Raw genomic sequence first — 23,100 nt, forward strand, 5'->3', positions numbered from 1 at the left:
CACACTGTTGATTCATGTTCAGCTTGTGGTCTACTAAAACTCCAAGATCCCTTTCATAGGGACAGTCTTCAAGCCATGCAACTGACAGGTGGGCTTTGCAACTGGAGCTTCACCTGCTTCAGGGGATGCACTTGCAATTCTGATCCCGTTCTGTGCTGGATGGTCATCTGAGGGGTTTTGTGCACCAGCTGGGCCTTGTGCAGATAGCCTTAAGATTGGAAAAGATCCCAAAGACCATCTGGACTCAAATGGCAGAAAAAGATATTCTACCTAAACGTTAGGGAGAACTTAAAGAGTGGAAGATACTGGTGGAGTGTCCTTCTCTGGACATTTTAAGCCGAGGCTGGATGACCATCTGTCGAGAAAGCTTGCATTGTGTCTTCCTACCTGGCAGAAGGGGGTTGGATTAGATGGCCCTGGGGAGATGGAGTGTCTTTGCTCTTATAATGAATCTGACTCTGGAAAGGCAGAGGAGCCCTCCTTGCATTTGGACCCAGATCTCAACTCCTTGCTCCATTCTCTCCTGCAGACCTCAACCTTCTTCCCGCAATCGAGGGCTGGCCAGCCAAGATATAAGGCAGCCACAGGTTGCAGCATGAGAGAGATTGGAGGCCCACCTGGCATGCAAAGTATTTCCATTCTGCAGCTCAAGGACCTGCGTTGCTCACGCTCCTGCATTAACCCCAGTCATTATCTCTCGCCCCCGATGCATTTCCGCGCAATTCGAGCCGTTTCCGACGGAGCCGAAATGCCAGGTTAATTTCAGATCTCCATTTAAGCTATCAAAACCTACGTCTGCAGCTCCCCTTCCAGGATCCCTGATTCTCCCTTTCAGAGATGGAATGACTTAACCATGGCGCAATTAGCATCTAATTTGTAAGTCGTTATGGCGCAAAGTTTCCGTTGAGAACGTTTTATTGAATAAACCTGCTGAGCATAATTTCCCCTCGCAGATCTGAGAATGAATGCATGGAGTTCTCTCCTGACTCGGTTTCCCTTTTTTTGCAGGATTGGCAGCCCTGGCCTTGCAATTACACCTCGGGAGTGAAAGAGCGGAGGGGGCTGGATGCTTCCCCCCAAATAAAGGATTGAAAACAGACGGAGGAAGAATGTGCTCTTCACCCACGAAGCTGGTGATTCATCTGAAGACCCTCATGTTGCTGGAGGAAAACAAGGCATCTGGGTGACAAAGACCCCTGCCCTTTGCCCTTATTTATTGTGCTTGCATCCCAACATCCCACTAGAAACAGAGCTCAAGATGACAGCCACCTCGCTGAAAGTCAGCCAGACAAAAGATATTGTCACTGATAGTATAATTAAAAACCAGGAGACAATCCCACCCCACATTGCAAAGAGAGAATCAATAAATATCAAAACAGTTTAGAAGCTCACTCTGAAGAGACGTGCCTCTTTCCTAGCAGCAGAGAGAGAGAAAGATAATCCCATTTGGAGGGGAAGGTGTTTGGTGAGAGCATCATATAAGAAAGGCTCTTCTGCATCCTGGCCAGGTGGGCCCCCATCTTGCCTGGGTTCAACGCCAGATCAAGCAACTATGACAGCAACTATGTCCTTGGCCTCAAATGGCAGGGAGCAACAGATTGGGGTGCCCCTGTGAAGCCCCCTTCAAAGAACTTTGAAGACCACGGCCCTAACATTCAATCCAGCCAGGTTTGACAGAACCAGAAGCATGCAAGAGTCCCAAGAGACCATGAGACGTCTCTTCCCAGTCTAGCAAGATCTCCCAAGGTGACCAAACCCTTCCTGAATGGTTCCTGGTGACCACTGTCATCCAGAAATGATCTAGGCCAGGTATGGGCAAACTTGGACCAAAAGGACCATCTACTCCATTCCTCTAATCAATGGTTGCCTCCAGAGCAATATACTTGGAGCAATCCAAAGCCAAACTGGAGATGGTCCTAGTCAACTCAAGAAGAGAGGCTACTGGACAACAGAATAGCCAGTAAACCAACAAAAAAGCTGGATCTGAAACTGGATGGACAGTTGGATGGAGTCCTTGGCAGGTGAGTTTATACAGGCAACAGCCACTCCACCCCTCTGCCTTCCAGTCCTATTGTGCTGCACCAGTTCTCTAACTTCCCTTCAGTTCAACCAGTTCTCAAGAGCGTAGGACAAATCACCTTCAGCCACAATGATGGACCTCTTAAAAGGCCTAACAGGGCATGTCTCGCAAAGATATGCTTTTCAAGGAACCTAAGAACATGGCCTGATCAGACTACTGCCTTCCTAGTTCTGTTTCTGATACTAGCCAGCTGGCTTGCAAGTAAAACATGATGGCCAGCCTCCTATGCTGCCTTGCAATGGCCTGACCTTCCATGATGTCAGGGTGGACACTTTGGGGGGTTTGTGCTACAATTGTCTCCTGTATCTGCTTCTGCTCGGAGTGTGGAAGGGCAAATGGACTTATCTCCGGTGCAGTGCCTTCGTAAGAGAGGAAAGAGCAAATTTCAGCTCTGGACCCCCATCATCAATATGCCAAGTGATGTTTAATGCTCTGCTAGCACCTGAATGGGACTGGGGCCTATGAGGGCAGTGGTCCTCTCCTGCTGTGATTCCCTGTGGGTGGCACTTGGCGTCTTTCTGCCTCTGATCCCTGAAATGTGATTAAGTGGCAAGCCAGTGATGAGAAGAGCAGGAGGAGGAGCAGTGCATGTGTGAGTGAGTGAGTGTGTGAGAGAGAAGTGGAGTGGAAAGGCAGCAAAGAATCCTTACGTGCTTCTCGCCTTCGATCTTCTTATCAGCCGCCTGCATGGCATCCAGGTACTTGAAATATAACTCCATCAGCCTGTCAACCTGCAGGAGAGGAAGGAGGAGAACGGAGAGAGGCATCAGGCAGAGAAAGGAAACCTGCTTTTTACTTGCTGTGGCTGCATCGCCTCTGGGCCTCGAAGCAACTGGAAGCAATAAGCTCCGCCGGCAAAGCTTTCGGCCAAACTGGTCCAAGCACAGCTGAACCCAGTGGGAGAAATGGCTTCCTTTCGTCTGCTGGGCCCATGGGACTCAGAACACACCTGGCCTCAAAGTCATTCATTTCCTGCCAAAATGATGTTGAGCAAAAAGACCCAAAAGCACAATTGTGCTTCTTTGCCCTAAGCTTCCAAATTGCTCCCTGCCTCTATCTTCTTATGCAGGGTCTCCAAAAATCTCTAATCTCCCTCTTCCACTCCACCATTTTCTCAAAATGGGAGCATTTCCTTCTCTTGGGAGTGGCAGAAGCCGGACGTTGCTGGTATTCAGAGGTAGAGTGTCCCTGACCCCCTGTTCCCTTTAGGCGCTCTCGGGGCCTCGTCCTCCTCCATCTGTGAAATTCCAGGGGAAGAGCTGGTTTTTAATTACTGCATTTCCAAGGGGAGGCCTTTTAAAAGCAGCACGGGCTCATTAATTGCTGTTCTTTGCAGAACAAAACCAACACAAGGCCACCTTCCCGAGGGAGGCGTTCGTTCGGCAAGTCCCCCTGGAAGCGTTGGGTTTGGGTTCCCAGCGCTCTTCTAATTGATTCTCCAAACCAGGCACAGAGTTTGAGCCAATATTATCTTTGAGGCCAGCGGAAGCATGAGACGCTTAATCTGCTCATTGTGGGCACTGGCCTTTTGGAAGGAGGGAGGGGGCCCAGGGCAATGGCATGGGCGCGGAGTAGGCGCATATTAGTCGGGGAAGCTAGGCGTGAACGAGGCTGGGAAGACGGCTACACATAGCATGAGGCAGCGCAAGAAGCCCTGCTGTGTCTTGCCATTCCTAGCCTCACATCTTCAATTTTGCTCTTTCACGAAGCCGCCGCTGGGGCCCCGGAGGCGACTTGGAGGCCTGGCTGGCCATAAGATGCCCTCAGCAGACTGCTGGTTTCAAATTTAAGGAAGGAAAACATGCCGCCAGGAAGAAAGGATGCACAGACATGACGGCAAAGGCCCTGGATACTGTTTAGATCTTGGAAGCCAAGCAGGGTCAGCCTTGGCGAGTGTTTGAGACCATCCAGCAGTGTGCCATACACATATACATGTCAGTATGCATGTGCCTGCATGGGCATCTGCCCTGCTTGGACCCTCCAATTCTGCAAAGCTCCACTTAGAAGCCCAAAACAGACCCATCCCCAGCCAACTCTTCTTCTCTCACCTTCTCACTGTCGTTCTCTGTGAACTTATTGAGCAGCCGAGTCCTTTGCTGACCCCGAAGGTTCCTCAGGAGGGAGGCCAAGATGGAGCAGACATGTTCTGCAGAGCAAAGAAAGGCAAAGAGAGAGAGAAAGAGAGTCTTGAATTAGGCAGCTGTACCTGCAACATACACACACAGGTTTGGTTTGCTGAGAGTTTTGCACATATGCATCTGGAACTTGCTCCCCAGGGAGATTAGGCAAGCCCACACCCTGGTAGCATTTAGGAAGAGCTTGAAAACCTGGCTCTTCAAACAGGCCTTTGGATAAGAGTCCCCCATCTCCATGGTAAATCTCGTATCTGTGACCATGTCTTCATCGATTGCACTTTTCTTGCTTTGTTAACTTGATATAGCCCCAGGGTCCATCCCCATCCCCAGTTGCTCTCCCTTGAATTTGCAGCACTTTATCAACTACCTCGTGTTTACAAAATTCACTTGGTGCACTTTGCCCAGTTCATTTTTATGACTTTTATTTTAGTGTTTAATCATGTTTTATTAAGCTTGCCATTTTATCTTTATATGTTAATGTCTAAAATTTTATAATTGTGCGTGTTTTTTCATTTGATGTGTTTTATTTTGTTTATTGTATTTATTTACCTAGGCTCAACCTCATGTAATCTGCCCTGAGTCCATTTGGGGAGATGAAGGCTGGGTATAAAAATAAAGTTGTTGTTGTTGTTATTGTTATTATTATTGACACAAAGACATAGTATGACACAGCAAACAAGATGTATATGCTGGATTTCGGTGGTAATCGGCACACTGCGTGCTGTGCCAAAAGATATCAGCCGGCATTTGGAAACAACAGACATTGACAAAATCACGATCTGCCAACTGCAAAAGGCCACCCGACTGGGATCTGCGCGCATCATCCGAAAATACATCACACAGTCCTAAACACTTGCGAAGTGTTCGACTTGTAATTTTCAATACAAAATCCATTATTATTATTATTATTATTATTATTATTATTATTATTATTATTATTATTATATAAGTAAATCAGAGTAATGGATTTCTGCAGTGAAGTGCCAGTTAACAGCTTCCAAACAGAGGATGCCTCCAGGCAACAAAGGCCAGGCTCCTTCCATTCAGATACCCTCACTGACCGACTTTGCAGCTTCATGGTTACTCAATGCTATTCAAGCTTGCTAATGGCAACATCCACACTTGCTTTAAAAAGACAAGGCTTCTTTCTCCCGCCTTGGACGTTCCACAGATATGTATCCACTCCACTTGCCTCACTGTCAACAGAACCTCTGAAGATGCCATTAGCCACAGATGTAGGCAAAACATCAGGAGAGAATGCGACTAGAACATGGCCATACAGCCCCAAAAAACTCATAGCAACCCAGTGATTCTGGCCATGCAAGCCTTCAACAACACACAAACAGGTTTGTTCAAGAATGGGCTTCCTTCCCCCATCCTTCCAGAGATCACAGGCTCACTCTAGTCCCTGCTCAGCTATCATAAAGAGAAACAAGCCAGGGATGGCCTTCCTCCTCTTGCCAAAGTCCCAAAGCGAAGCCTCCATTCCTTGGTCTATGGTGGGGAGGGGGCACGTGCCCTGCAAAGAGGTTTCCCCCGACTCTTATTTAGCTCCCGGAGGCACAGATCCGGCACAGCGCCTGCTCAGCTTTATTCACAGAAGGGCCTTTGTGCCCAAAATGGAGTTTAGACACAAAAGCGGTGCAAAAATAATGAGCTTTTTTGCCTGCTCTGCAGCCTCTTGGATTTTGCTGACGGGTCAAGTTCACTGCTGCTCAAGTGATGGAAAAGGAGGGGTGGCTGTACGTGGCCCTGCAAAGGACAGGCTTGTTCTGCCTAATAGTTCGGTCTCAAACTCCGGCTGGCAACACGGCCAACAATTTTTACCACCGATTTTTCTTTCCTCCCTTGATTGCAGAGTTGCACAGCAAGTAGATGACATAAAAAAATATTTTTAAATAAAATAACGTTGCTTTTCAGAAAAAATATTATTCTTCTGTCTAATACTTCGGTCTTGAACTCCAGCTGGCAACACAGCCAACAACTTTTACAACCTGAAATTAACTGAAACATTAGCGCTGGCTTCCAACTGACAAAGGACTCTTGTCACACCCTGGACTCTCCACAGATATATATTTATCTTCCTTGCCTAGTTTATCCATGCTTCACAACCTCTGAGGATGCCTGCCATAGATGTGGGTGAAACGTCAGGAGAGAATACTTCTAGAACATGGCCACACAGCCCAAAAGACATACAACAACCCTGTGATCCCGGCCATGAAAGCCTTCGACAACACAACTTTTACAACCAATTCTTCTTTTTCCTCCTCAATTGCAGAGTCGCACGGCCAGGAGATTAAACAAAAAATATTTTAAAATAAAATAATTCTGCCTTTCAGAAGAAATATTCTCCATGGTCCAAATGTCGTATCAATATCTCCAGACCCAAAGAGACAAACTTCTTTAACATTTCAAGTAAACACTGGAAAACTACGCCTCAAATTAGGACAGATGATTTGCACTGGCGAGGCAGGTGCTTCACTTGTGATGTAGCAGCGAAAAAAGCCAATGTAACTCTAGGCTGCATCAAGAGGAGCATTGCATCTGGATGGAGGGAAATCATAGTCCCACTCTCTCCTGCTTTGGTCAGATCTTCTCACTTGGAATATTAACAGCCCTGGGTCCAGTTCTGGGCAAAACAATTCAAGGAGGAGATGGAGAATGTGGAATGTCTCCAGAAGAGGAACCAAAGTGGTCACAGGTTTGGAAACTATGAGTTACTATAAGGAGCAGCTTAAGGCTAGATATGTTTAGCTTGGAGAAAACAAGGCAGAGAATGGATATGAGAGCCATATTTAAAAGGATATCCCATTGAGAAGGAATGGGCGAGCTTGGTTTCTGCTGCTCTGGAGAATAAGCCACAATTGAGTCAGGCTGCAGGAAAAGATTCCACTTCAACGTTATAAAGAACATCCTGATGATCAGAGCTGTTTGACAGAGGAATATCTCAAAGCCTAGTAACCCAGTGGAGTCTCTGGAGGGGTTTCAACAGAGACTGGATGGCCATCTGTTGGGAGTGCTTTGATTGGATGTTCCTGCCTGGCAGAATAGGGATCTATCCTAGAAACTCTAGGATTCAATGAACATTGAGTCTAAGGACGTGAGCTTTGTCCAAAGAAAAAAGCAACCCCATCCACCCGAGAGACACATGGGGAAACATGTTATATAGAAATGCCGAAGCATTTGTAACCATAGAAAACAACTGTTGGATGAAGATATGATATATCAATAGCACCTGGGTAATGACTGTGTCATGATGCAATACCTAAGGGTGTGTGGTAATGGCCGGGTCATAACCACGTATGGGTAACTGCAAAGGGGTTGCATCAGCCATTGTCTCTTACTGATGACCTATCAAGGAAGATGAAAGAATCCATCTTTCTCTCTCCCGTGTGACTCGGTGTGAGTATCTGCCTACATTGTATATGATTATTTGATGACACTGACACTTGCAATAACAAGCTGAAAGTGGATCTGCGTATCTTGTTTGTACATTTTGTAAATATTGCAACTGTGAAGATTAAAGCCTCTGGACATTTTGGATGAAAATCTGGATTCATGAGTTTACTAAACAGTGTGTAGATAAGGTCAACGCTGTCAGTTGGACTCTGCTGATAGATGGGTTGAAGCATGTTTGTGCTGTGAAAGGACTGCTATATTTTGCTTGTTTCTGACACAGCTTGCAGTGGTTCAGGGAGGTTGTGATTTGGAAACTAGAAATCACTTCTTGTACCAGCATCCTGCGACAGGCATGTGCTTCATGATGGGCAAGAGACCTCAGGTGGGAAGCCTTCTGGTAGAAAACACTGACCCGACTTCGCCCAGGCAGCTGCCTTTGCATTAATCCGGAGCTGATGAAGACGGATGAGCCAGAAGGAGCCATAAACTTGCCTGCGTCGGCGTCAGGGTTTGTTATTTTTCAACGAGGAAACAGCCAGATACGGAGGAAAACGCTCATCTCTTCACTGCTGTCAAGACGGATTAACGTGGGGTTTCCATGGCTCTGCCTGAGCCAGCCCTGGGGCCACAAGGAGACGTGATCGATTGCGATCAATTGCGCACGGACCCCTGTGCGCACCTGCTGGAGAGGCTCTTCCGAGAAACCGGCAGCCGAGGTCCCAAACAACACGCAAGAGACCTTTCTTTCTTGCCACAGCCGTCCCCTGCTACATGTCCTATATCTAGAAAACAGAGAACGGTCGGCATGGTTCGTCAAGGAGTGCACAGGTTTCATTAGGCGCTAATAAATGTTGCTCCCACTGCAACAGATTTCAGCCGGTGGTGGTGTCCATTTGTCATGCGCCAAGACAAAGGAGTGGAATGGAGGGGAGAGATGCTGAAGGAAGAGAGGAGGCGATACACTTGTTACCTCACTATGGGACCCACTCTGGGTCTGTCCTTCCGCAGGAGGGACATATATATAAAGAGGACATCAACGCAGTATATGAGTCAACACAGCTGCAAGGTGACCACTGCATGTGTGTTTGGCACCGCTTGCGTACCAGGGTTGTGTGTCTGGGAACAGAGGGCATTCCTTCCTATAAGATCTCTCCCGCCACTGAATTTTCCTTCAGTTCCACAATTTCCAGCACTGCAGAGAATGAGACATCAAACACAATTCCTACCTAAAACTCCCTCCACATTTGCAGCTTTGATTATGCCCTGTTGAGGAATCTATACCCCTTCCAGTGTGACTCTAGGCTCAACCTCAACCCAACTCCACGGCTTTGCAATTCCCAAGACTCCCCTGATTTACTGCTTCTTATTTGGAGAAAGGAAGGATGAATCACTAAGGCTAGGAAATGGAAAACAACCTCCTTGTGTCTCATGAACAAGAGCAAAAAAAGGAAGCTATACTTCAGCACACAAAGAGAAGGATTGGAAAAGAGAAACCAGTGACCACATAAGCCTGGATATGTTTATATCATATGATATTTTCCTGAAAAGACACAAAAGTCTTGCTTCTCCTCCCTTAAAGTCCTGGACCACAGAGTCCAGGCTTTGTCTCTATTCTTTATGATTTAATTTTGGAGGTTTTGTTTATCAGGATATATTCTGTCAGAGACTTTTTAGACCAAGACTTGAAGTTGGAGAAAGGAAGCAAAATATATCCTTCCTAAGGTTGTTGTATGTTTTCCGGGCTGTCTGGCCATGTTCCAGAAGTATTCTCTCCTGACGTTTCACCCACACCTATGGCAGGCATCCTCAGGGGTTGTGAGGCCAGGAGAGAATACTTCTGGAACATGGCCATACAGCCTGGAAAACATACAACAACCTTGTGATCCTGGCCATGAAAGCCTTCGACAACACATATATCCTTCCTGTCTCCAGCTTGAAGTCCTGATATAGAAATAAATAAATTACATTCTATAATTTTATTTTGGAGGTCCAGGATATACTCTGCCAGCTCCTGGTGCAATCAAACACTATTTATACCAAGTCCCCAGGTTGGTTTATTTTAATCCAATATAGAATTCAGATGCACCTTCAGTCAAATCCAAAGCTCAACTTTTCCTGAAATGGGGAGGAATGACCCATGGGACCCCACTTCCACTGGAGATGTTTCAATACCTCCCCAATGTTATGTGAAAATGCACAACTGGAGTTGACACAACATTGGATGTTGGGCAACCAAAAACGCCAACGGAACAGCATCCATCAGTTATACTGAAAGGAGTGTGAGTGAGGGCACATGTCACTCTAGTTTGCTTGTGTTGACCAGATATAAATAATCACCCCCCTGTTTATCTTGTTTATCCTCTCCTCCAAGTTTAACTTGACTAATGATTTGAAAGAAGTTTTTTTTTAAAGATGATAGAACAGTTGTACTTGATGCTGAGACTTTCCAAGATGTACCAATGCAATTCAAGCAAATGTTGGAAATGTTGGGACGTTTTCCCATTTGTGATGGTCTTGCACAAAGGCCCAGAAATATTGGACTCAAATACAAATGATGCTGGAGGAAATGGCTAAGGGGAAATCATGATGAACCTAGCCTTTTCTTCGTTGGGGATGCTGGATGATCAACTAGAATGTAAACATGGAAGATGACTACAGCATATTATAACCACAGCCAATATTGTCTATGCTCAGAGATGGAATGGGCTAGTCAACCTACAGCAAGAAGAATGAGCCAAGATGGATAAACTGACATTGCTGAATAAAGAGAAATCTCTGACAAACATCAAGAAGGATTGGAACTGATTTATCATTTTTCCAAACCAACGATGGGGGGAAATTTTAACTGTTGGATTTGTGAATTAGGGGAATGTTACTAAAGGAGAAGTTCTTTCTAAAGGGAGTAAAAAACAAGGAGGAAAAAAGAACAGTGAGTGTGAAGTTCATAGAATAGTTTCTGCAGTTGTGTGTTTGGTAACTGTATATTGGTGGAGGTTCAGTGTATTTGTCTTAGATTTAATTTTGCAAGATGTTGTGATTTTAGCTATGCAAATTTGCTTTGTTTGTATTGTCTTTGGCCCCCTTATTATGATGATTATTTTATTTACAGTAGAGTCTCGCTTATCCAACGTAAACGGGCCAGCAGAACGTTGGATAAGCGAATATGTTGGATAATAAAGAGGGATTAAGGAAAAGCCTATTAAACATCAAATTAGGTTATGATTTTACAAATGAAGCACCAAAACATGTTATACAACAAATTTGACAGAAAAAGTAGTTCAATACACAGTAATGCTATGTAGTAATTACTGTATTTACGAATTTAGCAAAATATCACAATGTATTGAAAACATTCACTATAAAAATGCGTTGGATAATACAGAACGTTGGATAAGCGAGTGTTGGATAAGTGAGACTCTACTGTATTTATACCCAGCTTTATCTCTCCCGAAGGAGACTCAAAACGTCTTAACATAAAAGCATTAGCAGACAATTTAAAATATACAAATATGCAAACATTAAAACAGAACTAAATGTTTTTTAAAAAAATCATAATTAATATCCATTAAAACACATTCAAAGTTAAAAACCACAGTTATCTACTCTGCCATAGACTCAGTATACACTCATGTAATCCAATTTTACTGCATTGAATTGCATTATATGAGTCTACACCAGGTGTGGGCAAACTTGGGCACTCCAGGTGTTTTGGACTTTAATGTGAGAGCTGAAATCTAAAACACCTGAAGAGCCCAAGTTTGTCCATGCCTGGTCTACATTGAACACACAACACAGTGTTAGACTGCATTATATGGCAATGTATATGGGATCTTTCTTTTTCTTTACTTCTGAATGAAAATAAGTATAATAAGGATCCCTGCACTGGCGGAATTGGGTTGGACTGGATGCCCTTTGGGAGTCCCTTCCAAGGATGCAAAGATAAAACCTATAGGAGAAAATAGAGATCATTTGCAGACTGGTTTCCATCACCAAGGAGGCTGGGAGGCCTTGGGATGCAGGCGGTGTGCAGAATATCCTAATTAGATTGGTCTTTGGCGGAGGCGGGCTGGAATACAGATCCATCTATTCCGGGGCTGGCAGCTGCCGCAGCGGGAGGTCCCCTCAAAATCAAGCTCTCAGATACTGTTGTTGTTTTTCCTTCCAACCTAAACCCCTCCCTCCCTCTCCACCAATTTCCAAGGCACTCTAATGGACATCTGCCTGGGAGGAAAACAAGCAGGGGGCTGGAGGGGAAAGGCTGGTATGCACTTCGCCAGAATACTGATGCCGCTTCCAGGAAATCAGGAAAAACCAAGACCCCAAATACAGCATCTGAACAAAGAAGGGGGTATTAAAAAAACAGGCAAAGAGGATCTGGGGAAGGGAGATGGGTGGGAAGAGCAGGAACCGTTTCTTGTCAACAAGCTTCGGGATAAAGCAACGGGAGCCGCCCCAAAACCTGGCCAGACCTCGGTTTGGTTTCAAATGAGGAAGAGAAGGCTCAGGGAGGCTCCGTGCCCTCCATGCCAATCCTGTGCTTCTTTCTCTCCACCAGAATGGGCTCTTTTACACCCAAACGCATACTTATCAAGTTTGCAGATGGGACCAAACTGGGAGGAAAAGCTAATACTCCAGAGGACAGGTTAAAGAGATGACTGGGCAAAACCAACACAATGAATTTCAACAAGGACAAATGTAAGATATTACACTTAGGCAGGAAAAATGAAATTCAAAGATACAGGATGGACGATGCCTGGCTCGATAAGTCCACGTGAAAAGGATCTTGAGGTCTTTGTAGAAAACAATTTGTACATGAGTCAAGAGTGTTAGAAATAGAAATTTGGAAAAAAACAGTAATTAAACAAAAATAGGAATAATAAAATAACAATAACGGATAACAGATTTAATAGAAGAAATAATAAAAAGTTGAGAAAGAGAAGGAAAACTCACCGGAACAGGAAAGGAGAAAGAAGACAAGGAGAGAGAGAAAAAGAGAAAAAACTGAAAAAGAAAGAAAAGGAAGAAAACCTCCAAGAAGATGCTCGGAAGTCAAATCTAATTAAACTTTTTGTTTTTTATTGTTTTTAAACTGTTTCTATCTGGACCCCCCCCCCCCCCCCCCGCCGCTTCCCTATTCCCCTCATTCCTGTCCCTCACTTTACCCCACCCCCTTTTTTTGTTTTCTCTTTTCTGTCACTTATTTCTCTATCTAACCTAAGATATCTATCTTTTCATTTTAATATGTATATTGAAAAAAAGCTTTAATAAAGATTTTTTTAAAAGAGTGTTTTCTTTTTCATGCCGGGAGCAACTTGAGAAACTACAAGTCGCTTCTGGTGTGACAGAATTGCCTGTCTGCAAGGACGTTGCCCAGGGGATGCCCGGATGTTTGATGTTTTTACCATCCTTGTGGGACTTCTCTCATGTCCCCAGGAGCTGGAGCTGATAGAGGGAGCTCGTCCGCGCTCTCCCCGGGTGGGATTTGAACCTGGCAGCCTTCAGGTCAGCAACCCAACCTTCAAGTAAGCAACCCTGGGGGCTCCAGTCAAGGGTGTGATGCAGCAGCTAAAAAGCCAATGGGATTTTGGGTTGCATCAAAACGAGTCTAGTGTCCAGATCAAGGGAAGTCGTGGCGCCTCTCTATTCGGCTTTGGTCAGACCTCTTTCTCTGGAATAACCCTGTGTGCAATTCTGAGCAGCAGAATTCAAAAGAGATATTGACTCTAAGCTGGAAGGTGTCCAGAGGAGGGCAACTAAAATGATCATAGGTCTTGAGACCATGAATAATCCCAATGAGGAGTGGCTTAAAGAACTGGGTATGTTTAGCTTGCAGAAGAGAAGGTTGAGAGGAGCCAAGCATAAATATATGAAAGGATGTCATAAGGAGGAGGCAGAAGGCTTGTTTTTGTTGAAGTGGGAATGATTGTATATAGAGTTGTTTAAATGTAATTGAGTTATAGTGGTGCAATGTGAGCTAGAGCTGAGAGGAGACATGATAGCCATGTATAAATACGTGAAGGGAATCCATAGGGAGGATTGTTTTCTGCTGCCCTGCAGACTAGGACACGGAACAATGGCTTCAAACTACAGGAAAGGAGATTCCACCTGAACATCAGGAAGAACTTCCTCACTGTGAGAGCTGTTTGACAGTGGAACTCTCTCCCCGGGGCCGTGGTGGAGGCTCCTTCTTTGGAGGCTTTTAAGCAGAGGCTGGATGGCCATCTGTCGGGGGTGCTTTGAATGCGATTTCCTGCTTCTTAGCAGGGGGTTGGACTGGATGGCCCATGTGGTCTCTTCCAACTCTACTATTCTATGATTCTATGATTGCATCATGCACTGTCTGCTGTCCACTATGCGAGTGTGTAAAGAGTTAACTGTGTATTGCATCAGACAGCAGAGATGGTTATAAATAGCTCCCTGTGTTATTCCTCTGCCCTCTGCTCTCTGTTCTCTGCACTCTGTCTGTATATATCGTCTTGAGAGTTATCCGTTTGTTAGTAAATCTTTTGTAGATAGCCAAACAGGCTTCAGCCTCGTTATTGGTGCCAGTGATTCTTCGTTGATTTTCTGCTGTATGTGTGTTTATCCAAACCACGCGCTCGGACAGTTTTCTGCTGCCCTTGAAACTACGACTCAATGCAGCAATAGGTTCAAAGACACCTGAACATTAGGAAGAACTTCCTGACTGTAAGTAAAGCTGTTCAACAGTGGAACTCTCTGCCTTGGAATCTGGTGGAAGCTCCTTCCTTGGAAGCTTGTAAACAGAGGTTGGATGGCCACCTGTCAGGGGTGCTTTGATTGCGCTTTTCCTGCATGACAAGGGGTGGGACTAGATGGCCTATGTGGTCTCGTCCAACTCTATTATTCTATGATTCTAAATTGGAGCAGCAGCTTACCTACTGGAGGATGAAGAGAGAGGGAAGGGAAGCTCTCAAGGTATTTTCACACTTGTCATCAGGTACCTTCAAGACCCCAGCCCTTGGTCCTTGCCTTTTATTGCTTGCAAAACAGAGGAAATGAGACAGACAGGAGTCCTATTTGGCACCAAGGAGACTCATCCTCTTTTGAGTGGTATGAACCACAAAAGAGGCAGTGAAACGACATTACTGGGAAGTATGGGGAAGGCATCACTTTCCAGCTATTCCATGCAATTACCAGGTGGGCAGCGCACCTTTTCATCCCCAGCCAAGCTCTTAGATACTTCAACGTACGAGTAGCGGATGGGAGTAGCAAAATATCTTATGCTGCCCTGTTTCTGTTCTTGTAAAGGTATGCAAATCAATACCATAAAATGCATGGAATATGAATTTAGAAGTTCAGCGTGAGAGAGATCACTGAATATAACTGAATGTAGAAGTTCAGTTATATACATTTTGGAAATCATACTCCATTGGGTGCATAAATAGGTGAACTGATGTATAAACATGGCTCTATGAAAAAAGATCAGTGCTTTCTGGATGCAACCCGAAGCTCTGTTTGCTCATTTAGATTCTCCGCTTTGGAGATTTCAAAGCAGAGACTGTGTTGGCCTCATTCGAGAGGGTTTTAATTGTATATATTCCTTCATGGAAGAAGAGGGATAGACTAGATGGCCTTGAGGTCCCCATCAGGATGAGGATGTTCCTGTCTGGGAGAAAGGGGCTGGACTGGATGACCTCTTGGGGTATCTTCCGAATTTAGGATTTTATAGTCCGAAGAACTATCCCAGCCCTACAGTTGTCTGCCAATCTCCAAATAATGGGCACCAAGCAATAATTCAGACACTAAAGAACAACGCCAGGTGGAAGAACATCTCCAATGTAAACACTGCTGAAAGAAACAGGAGAGAAACATTCAAGCCCAGTTCTTATTTCCATTGCCCCAGTCCCTGCCTGGCACTTAAGCTCCAATATTAATGCACCCTGGTTTCCAAAATGCTGCATGAGGCTCCAAAACGAATGCCATCCTTGCAGAGAGGATCAGTCTTCACACCAGAAGCCACCCAAAATTAATTCCAGCCCAAACTCTGAACCAGTTTCAGGAACGCCGTCAGTTTACCTGGTGCATGGATTTGCATCTCTGTCCTCCTTCCCTGTTTTCCCCAAAGGCTGGCGATGGGCTAAATGTGGAGAAACATGTAATTAAAGTAATAAATGTGCTGTCTCTCCCCAACGAGCAGAAGAGGCTGGCCCACATTAATACGACCCTCGTTGGCTTCTGGGAGCCTTGCGGGCTGCGTCAGACCTCGAGTGCGGATGCAAATCTTCCACTCTTTCAGGCCTCCAACGTTTTTCTGACTTCTGCATGAGGAAATGAAGGTTTCTTGGTAGTTTCCCCTTGGTCTTAGCACATTTTCAAGGGTTTCAAGAAATAAGTCTGCGCATAAATATATGTCTTTATCCAAGAGGAGAAAAAGTGGGTTCCAAGAGAGTTCCAAGCACACATTCCACTTAAACCTTCTCCAGAAGCTGGATGGGCGTCTGTTGGGAGGACTTGGATGACATGTTCCTGCTTGGTACATGAGGGCTGGGCTGGATGGCCTTTGGGGTCCCTTTCATCTCTTGGATTCTATGACCACTAACCAAATTCAGTAAAATTCTGCAACTGGACGTTGTAGCCCCTGGCGACCACAAGTGTTTGTCTGGTTTGGAGGGGCATCCAAGGCTCTTTCCTCAGATGGCTGCTTTATCATTCCCATCACACCAGATCTCGCCTTCCTTGGCTCTAGTGTTTCCAAACCTTCCTTTCTGCGAGTGTTCAGGCAATTAGCAAATTCGTTTTCCTCAAGCTACTTGACACCTTGATTCATTATGTTCGTGACTCTGCAAGCCAGGCGCATGTTTAACTCCAGGTGTCAGCTTAACTTGTCACAAGGAAAGGTAAAACAGGCGGCTGACGGAGGCTCAGAAGGCGGAAGGCCAAGGAGACCCCGGGGGAACCACAAAAGCAGCGCTGCCCACTCCGTTCGCTACAAAACACAGCAGAGTAAGAAGGATCTCAACATTTATGACTTTAAAGTCCCAAATCACACAAAGCACAGTGATGTTTAGATTTTTAAATACAACACTGTCAAGGGGTCTTTTTGGATGATCCCCTTTCCACCATTGAATTATACAGCCAAAAAGAGGATCCCACCATCTCTGAAACAAGCTTGCTTCATAGTTCTGGAAAGAGTCCACATCTTCCTGATTCTTATGTTGAGAGAAAGCTGGGATATAAATTCAGTAAATAAATACGAGCTTCCTGTTGGTAAGATGAAGTTCCAATTTGGCATTGGAAAAGGGTTAGGGTTTGGGGAGAACGGTGAGATTTCCTTCTTTGGGGGTTGGATGGACATCTCCGAGGAGTGCTTCAGTTGTGTATTCTAGCAGGGCAGATGGTTGGGCTAGCTGAACTATAGTCAGTCCCTTTTAACGCTATGATTATATGCATTTCTGGCCCACTATACAAAGGCAAACGCTACTTTCCAGCATCTGACTGACCAAGAGGGAAAAGAGGACCATTTGGGCCAAAAGCCATTTACCACTTCAGATGTGTCTTTGTTGCACATTGGATAAATCCAGCTGTGTGCACCTGCCTCCCTCAACTGGGTCCTTTTTTCATTATTGTTATTGTCATTGTGGCTGTTATATTTATACCCTGCTTTCCTCTTTCAAGTGAGACTCACGAGTACTCTATCTGAAATGCAACACTCCCATTTGTCTTTGAGAGTGTCCACAGCAATAGTTGGCTTTCCAAGGCACTGATTCAGCTCTCAAGACAGCACAGATTCCGAAAGGGAGCTGCAAGGAGCATTGAGTGAAACAGTTCATGCTGGAACAGGAATCCACATCAAATGCATCTCTGAGAAAGAACTTTTACCTTCCTAGGCAATCCATTCTTATTCTCAGGAACCTCTTTTCACTCTAATTTCTACGTGAAGACAGCCCTTCAGATATCTGAAGACAGCTCCACCCCTTCACCTCTTGGGCTTCTCTTCCTCGGGCTAAACATCCGTGATTCCCCCAACTTCATCTTCCAGATTTCTTACCATCTCGTTGCCTTACTCTTTGGGGATTTGGAGACATTCCAGTTGTGGGGATATACCCAGAACTGAGTACAGGACTACTGCAGAAGAAGTATAACCAAAACAGAACTTCTTGTGAGATCTCCAAGAGGAATTTTATGCCACTTGATCTAGATGTTAGTTTTCTTCCATTTTTTGAGACAGTTGTGTCTGAAACTCCAGGTGATATCCAGGAAGTGGTGGATGATGCATCCTTGGGTTGGGTCCATCCATCGCTGAAGTCCAGAAAGACCTTCACCTGTTCTATTTGTGTTTCCAGACAATGACCTTTTGCTGCCCAAAAGGACGGAGAGCTCTTGAGCCACGCAAGCCTTCCTCAGCTCCACAGACCCTCAGGCACGGAGAGATTACGCCTTCCTTCAAGCGCTGCACCATTCGAGGTGTGTGGCGCTCCGTCGGCTCCTGGGAGACTTCTGGGGATTATGTTTCGACGGGACTCATAATCCTTCATCAAGAAGATTACAACACTCTGCTAATCCAAAAACAAACAGGGCTGGCGGTGCCGGGCAGAGTGAAAACTTGGAAGCGGCGGAGCTGGAAAGCGCTTCTGCCATGGTGCCAGTGCCTTCCTCTGGGTTCACCCTTTGCAGCTGCTATTTGCCATCAAGGAAACTTCGGCCCTTGGTGACCCAACCCGTTCTGGATGCAGGGCCTCTGGTCACCCACAGTCTTGCAAATTCATGATTAAATCAACCCACCTGGAATGACGTCTGCCTCTTCTTCTACGCCTTTTTGCTTTACCAAGAATTATCAGTTGTTTCCAATCAGACATGTTGTCGTCTCATGATGTGATCAACGTTTGGTCATTTCAGCTTCTAGATGAGTTGCGGCTTGATTTGCTCTCAGACCTGTTTCGCTATCTGTCCAATGCATTTTACTATTTGGAGCCCCCGATGGCGTAGTGGGTTAAAGCCTTGTGACTTGAAGGTTGGGTTGCTGACCTGAAGGCTGCCAGGTTCGAATCCCACTCGGGGAGAGCGTGGATGAGCTCCCTCTATCAGCTCCAGCTCCATGCAGGGACATGAGAGAAGCCTCCCAGAAGGATGGTAAAACATCAAAACATCCGGGCGTCCCCTGGGCAACGTCCTTGCAGATGGCCAATTCTCTCACTCCAGAAGCGACTTGCAGTTTCTCAAGTCGCTCCTGACACGGAATTTTTTTTTTTACTATTGGGTTGAAAGGTTGTTCCTGTGTGCTTCTCTAAGCTGCCCTGGAGCCAAAAAGTGGCAACTAAAAAACCCACCCCCTTCAAGCCCAGAATTCATAGAATCCTAGAGTTGGAAGAGACCTTGTGGGCCACCCAGTCCAACCCCATTCTGCCAAGAAACAGGAAAATCGCATTCAAAGCCCCTCTGACAGATGGCCATCCAGCCTCTGTTACAAAGCCTCCAAAGAAGGAACCTCCACCACACTCCAAGGCAGAGAGTTCCACTGCCGAACAGCTCTCACAGTCAGGAAGTTTTTCCTGATGGTCAGGTGGAATCTCCTTTGCAGTAGTTTGAAGGCGTTGTTCTGCATCCTAGTCTTCAGGGCAGCAGAAAACAAGCCTGCTCCCTCCTCCCTATGACCTCTCCTCACATCTTGATCCATAGCCCTCATCCTGTCTCTTCTCAGCCTTCTCTTCTGCAGGTTAAACATGCCCAGCTCTTTAAGCCGCTCCTCATAGGGCTTGTTCTCCAGACTCTTTATCATTTCAGTTGTCCACCTCTGGACACATTCCAGCTTGTCAACATCTCCTTTCAATTGCAGTGCTCAGAATGGGACACAGTGGGATTCCTGGTGTGGTCTAACCAAGGCAGGATAGAAGAGAGAGGGAGCAGAACTTCCCTGGATCTAGGCACTAGGGTCCTCTTAGTGTCTAGATCCAGGGAAGTCATGCTATTGAGGGAAAGAAAGAGAACAGACCAGACTGGTTACTGATAGGTGAAGTGGCCCTCTCTCATGTGGATGGGAAAGTGATGCAGATTGGCTGCTGCTAAGTGAAATGTGCATGAAGGGGAGAGAGGGAGGAAGGGAAGGAAAGAAAGGAGGTGAGGGAAAGTAAGTAAGGATGGATGGATGGAAGGAAGAAAGGAAGAAAGGAAAAAAGAAAGAAAGAAAGGAAAAAGAAAGGAAGAAAGAAAGGAAAAAGGAAGAGAGGAAGGAAAAAGGAAGGAAGTAAGTAAAAAGGAAGGAAGGAAGGAAGGAAGGGAAGAAGGAAGGAAGGAAGGAAGGAAGGAAGGAAGGTAGAAATGAAAAAAAAGGAAGAAAGAAAGGAAAAAGGAAGGAAGGAAGTAAAAAGGAAGGAAGTAAAAAGGAAGGAAGGAAGGAAGAAATGAAAAAGAAAGGAAGAAAGAAAGGAAAAAGGAAGGGAGGAAGAAAAAAGGAAGGAAGGAAGTAAAAAGAAAGGAAGGAAGTAAAAAGGAAGGAAGGAAGTAAGAAGGAAGGAAGGGAAGAAGGAAGGAAGGAAGGAAGGAAGGAAGGAAGGAAGGAAGGAAGGAAGGAAGGAAGGAAGGAAGGAAGAAATGAAAAAGAAAGGAAGAAAGAAAGGAAGAAAGAAAGGAAGAAAGAAAGGAAAAAGGAAGGAAGGAAGGAAGGAATGAAAAAGGAAGGAAGGAAGAAAGGAAAACGAAAGAAAGGAAAAAGGAAGGAAGGAAAAAGGAAGGAAGGAAGGAAGGAAGGAAGGAAGGAAGGAAGGAAGGAAGGAAGGAAGGAAAAAGGAAGGAAGAAAGGAAAAGGGGGAAAGGTATGAAGGAAGGCAAGGGAAAAAAAGAAGGAAAGTCAAAGGAGGAGGAGAAAGAAGGGACAAAGGGAGAAAAAAGAAAGTGGAAGAAGGGGAGAGAAAGAAGAGAATGGAAGGAAAGAAGAAGAGGAAGGTGTTTGAGGGAAAGCAAGGGAAGAAGGGAAGAAAGGAAGAAGAGGGAGCAGCAGGAGGTGTATGAGAGAAAGGGAGGAAGGAAAGAGCGAGGTACGTGCAACATCGAATATATATGACTAGCTGTGCCCGGCCACGCGTTGCTGTGGTGTTGTCTGGTGGTGTTGGTGAGAAATTGTTGAGATAGTGGTGGTATTGAATGTCTGTTGTATGGTTGTCTTTATGTTTAGTATGCACTCTGAAGTGGATTATATGGCAGTGTGGAGTCAAGATAATTCAGTTCAAAGCAGATAATATAAGATTCTAAATGGGTTATATAGCTGTGTGGAAGGGCCTTGAGTCTACACTGCCATATGATCCAGTTCAAATCTGATAATCTGTGGAAGAGGCCTAAGTGAAGCCTAACTGTGCCTGTCCCCTGGGCTGAGTAGGTTGCTAGGAGACCAAGTGGGCAGAGCTTAGCCTTCAAACTGGCAGCAATTGGATAAAAACTATTATTCCTCTCCCTGTAATTAGGACTTTATTTTTCTTTCCTCTTTGTTGTATCAACCTAGAGCCGTGAATGATGGGTTGTGTTGTCAAATTTCGAGGTTGGGGGGCCTGTAGTTTTGTTGTTTTGTCCGCTGCCCTGATGCCATCACTCTTTTATATATATAGATGGTAAAATAGAAATTGAAAAGTCATAATGTACAATTGACTGGGGGCCCTTCCACACAATCATATAACCTAGAATATCAAGGCAGATAATCCACAGTATCTGCTTTGAACTGGGTTATTTGAGTCCATACTGCCATATAACCCAGTTCAAAACAGATAATGTGGGGTTTTATACCGCTGCGTAGAAGGGGCCTGGTCAGCCTGCCAGAGGAGTTTGATCTTTGTGTTTCACCGAGAGCTATGGCATCTCTTCTGGCAAGCCTTCTTCACAGAGAGGATTCAGGATGCGTGGATATTGCTTTTCTCCCACCACGGAGGAGGAAACGGCAGAAATTGCTCACCACCACATGCAGGGATAAAACAGTCAGATATTCACGCCCCGAAGTGCAGAGATGCCTAATGGGGAAAGACAAGGGGAAATGCCTTCTCGCTTGGGAAGGCGTCAGCTTCAAAGCGCTCGCTTAAGATATCTGGTGCCACTGACACGAGGCAGAGAGACCGGCAAGACGATCCAATTCCTCATTTATTGGGCTGCCAATCTCTGCCGTCCTTTAGGCACCGAAAGCGGTCCCCTCGGAGTGCAAAAGGCAGGAGGATTTCATGAGGTTCTGCGGCTGTTTTCAAACTCTCCCAAGTTCGCCTCGATTAAACAGACCCTGCCTATCTCCATGGCACAGCTTGGAGATTTAGGGCACAGAATACGGCCTCTGGGTCTAGGCGGATGTAACCTCTCCCATCACAAAAGGACTTTTGTTTGTACACTGGGAGAAAAAGAGAAGGTAGTGGGAAACAAGAGGCAAGAGCCGCAATGTTGTTGCCGGAAGAGATAAAAGCTCTAATTAAAAATTCATGGGAGAAAGAAAAATCCATCCTGGATTAGCATCCCTGCATTTGGCCAGGACCGGATGCGACAGAGGGTGCATCTACACTGCAGAATTAATGCACTTTGACACTAGTCTATTGCCAGAAAATAGGGTGGGAGTTCAGAGCTCAATGTCATGAGATCCTATGAATTTTAAGTTCACATTCTATGTCTCTTTGTTCCATGCATTTTAATATGTGTGTCTGATAGAAATATGTGAACATATTTTATGATGGTGATGGTGATGATGATGATGATGATGATGATGATGATGTATTCTAACTGCACTGAGCCCCATGTCGAGCTGTGAAGAGAGGCATTTAATAAATCATCATCATCATCATCATAATCATTGGGCTCGGGCTATGGCGCAGGCGGGAGTGCAAGCCAGCTGCAATTAACTGCAATGAATCACTCTGACCAGGAGGTCATGAGTTCGAGGCCGCTTGGAGCCTATGTTTGTTTGTCTTATTCTATGTTAAAAGGCATTGAATGTTTGCCTATATGTGTAATGTGATCCGCCCTGAGTCCCCTTCGGGGTGAGAAGGGCGGAATATAAATGCTGTAAATAAATAAATAAATAAATAAATAAATAATAATAATAATCATCATCATCATCCTTATCATCTTGGAACGAGCAGTTTTACAAGGTCTTTTGTGTCCTCTGGCCTGGTGCCTGATCACACTACAATTCCCATGACTCCATAGCACAGGGCTAGGACATTTCAAGTGGTGTTAAATTGCCTTAATACTACAGTACAGAATAAATACACATTTATTCTTATAGATTGAGCATCCCTTGCTTGGAATTACAAAATCCAAAATGCTCCAAATTCCAAAATTATCTGCATGGGAGACTTTCTTTTCTGGCGGTTCAATACACATAAGCTTAGCTTCGGGCACACAATGATTAAAATGCTGCGTACAAAATTACTTCCAGGCTATGTGCATACAAAACAGAAATGGGCTGCTGTGAGTTTTTGGGATTGTATAGCTATGTTCCCGCAGCATTCTCTCCTGACGTTTTGCCTGCACCTGTGGCTAATGGCATCTTCAGAGGTTTTGTTG

At 45.2% G+C, this 23,100-nt stretch overlaps 1 protein-coding gene and 1 long non-coding RNA gene across 2 annotated transcripts in view; one reads left to right on the top strand and one right to left on the bottom strand.

The window, feature by feature from the left end:
- The window catches only part of ctnnbl1 (catenin beta like 1), a 168,888-nt gene that overhangs the window by 12,818 nt on the left and 132,970 nt on the right, over nt 1-23,100 (bottom strand). The window contains exons 12-13 of the mRNA XM_062979756.1: nt 4,129-4,226; nt 2,731-2,811 (exon numbers count right to left, since the gene is read on the bottom strand). Coding sequence (XP_062835826.1) covers nt 2,731-2,811; nt 4,129-4,226 — 179 coding nt within the window. The remainder of the gene's footprint in view (nt 1-2,730; nt 2,812-4,128; nt 4,227-23,100) is intronic.
- Nucleotides 7,115-8,489, top strand: LOC134298569 (uncharacterized). The gene is made up of 2 exons (XR_010005677.1): nt 7,115-7,617; nt 7,895-8,489. It is a non-coding gene; the product is annotated as an uncharacterized LOC134298569 (long non-coding RNA).

This window comes from Anolis carolinensis, chromosome 4, assembly GCF_035594765.1.
Source record: "Anolis carolinensis isolate JA03-04 chromosome 4, rAnoCar3.1.pri, whole genome shotgun sequence".
Taxonomy (NCBI): Eukaryota; Metazoa; Chordata; class Lepidosauria; order Squamata; family Dactyloidae; genus Anolis; species Anolis carolinensis.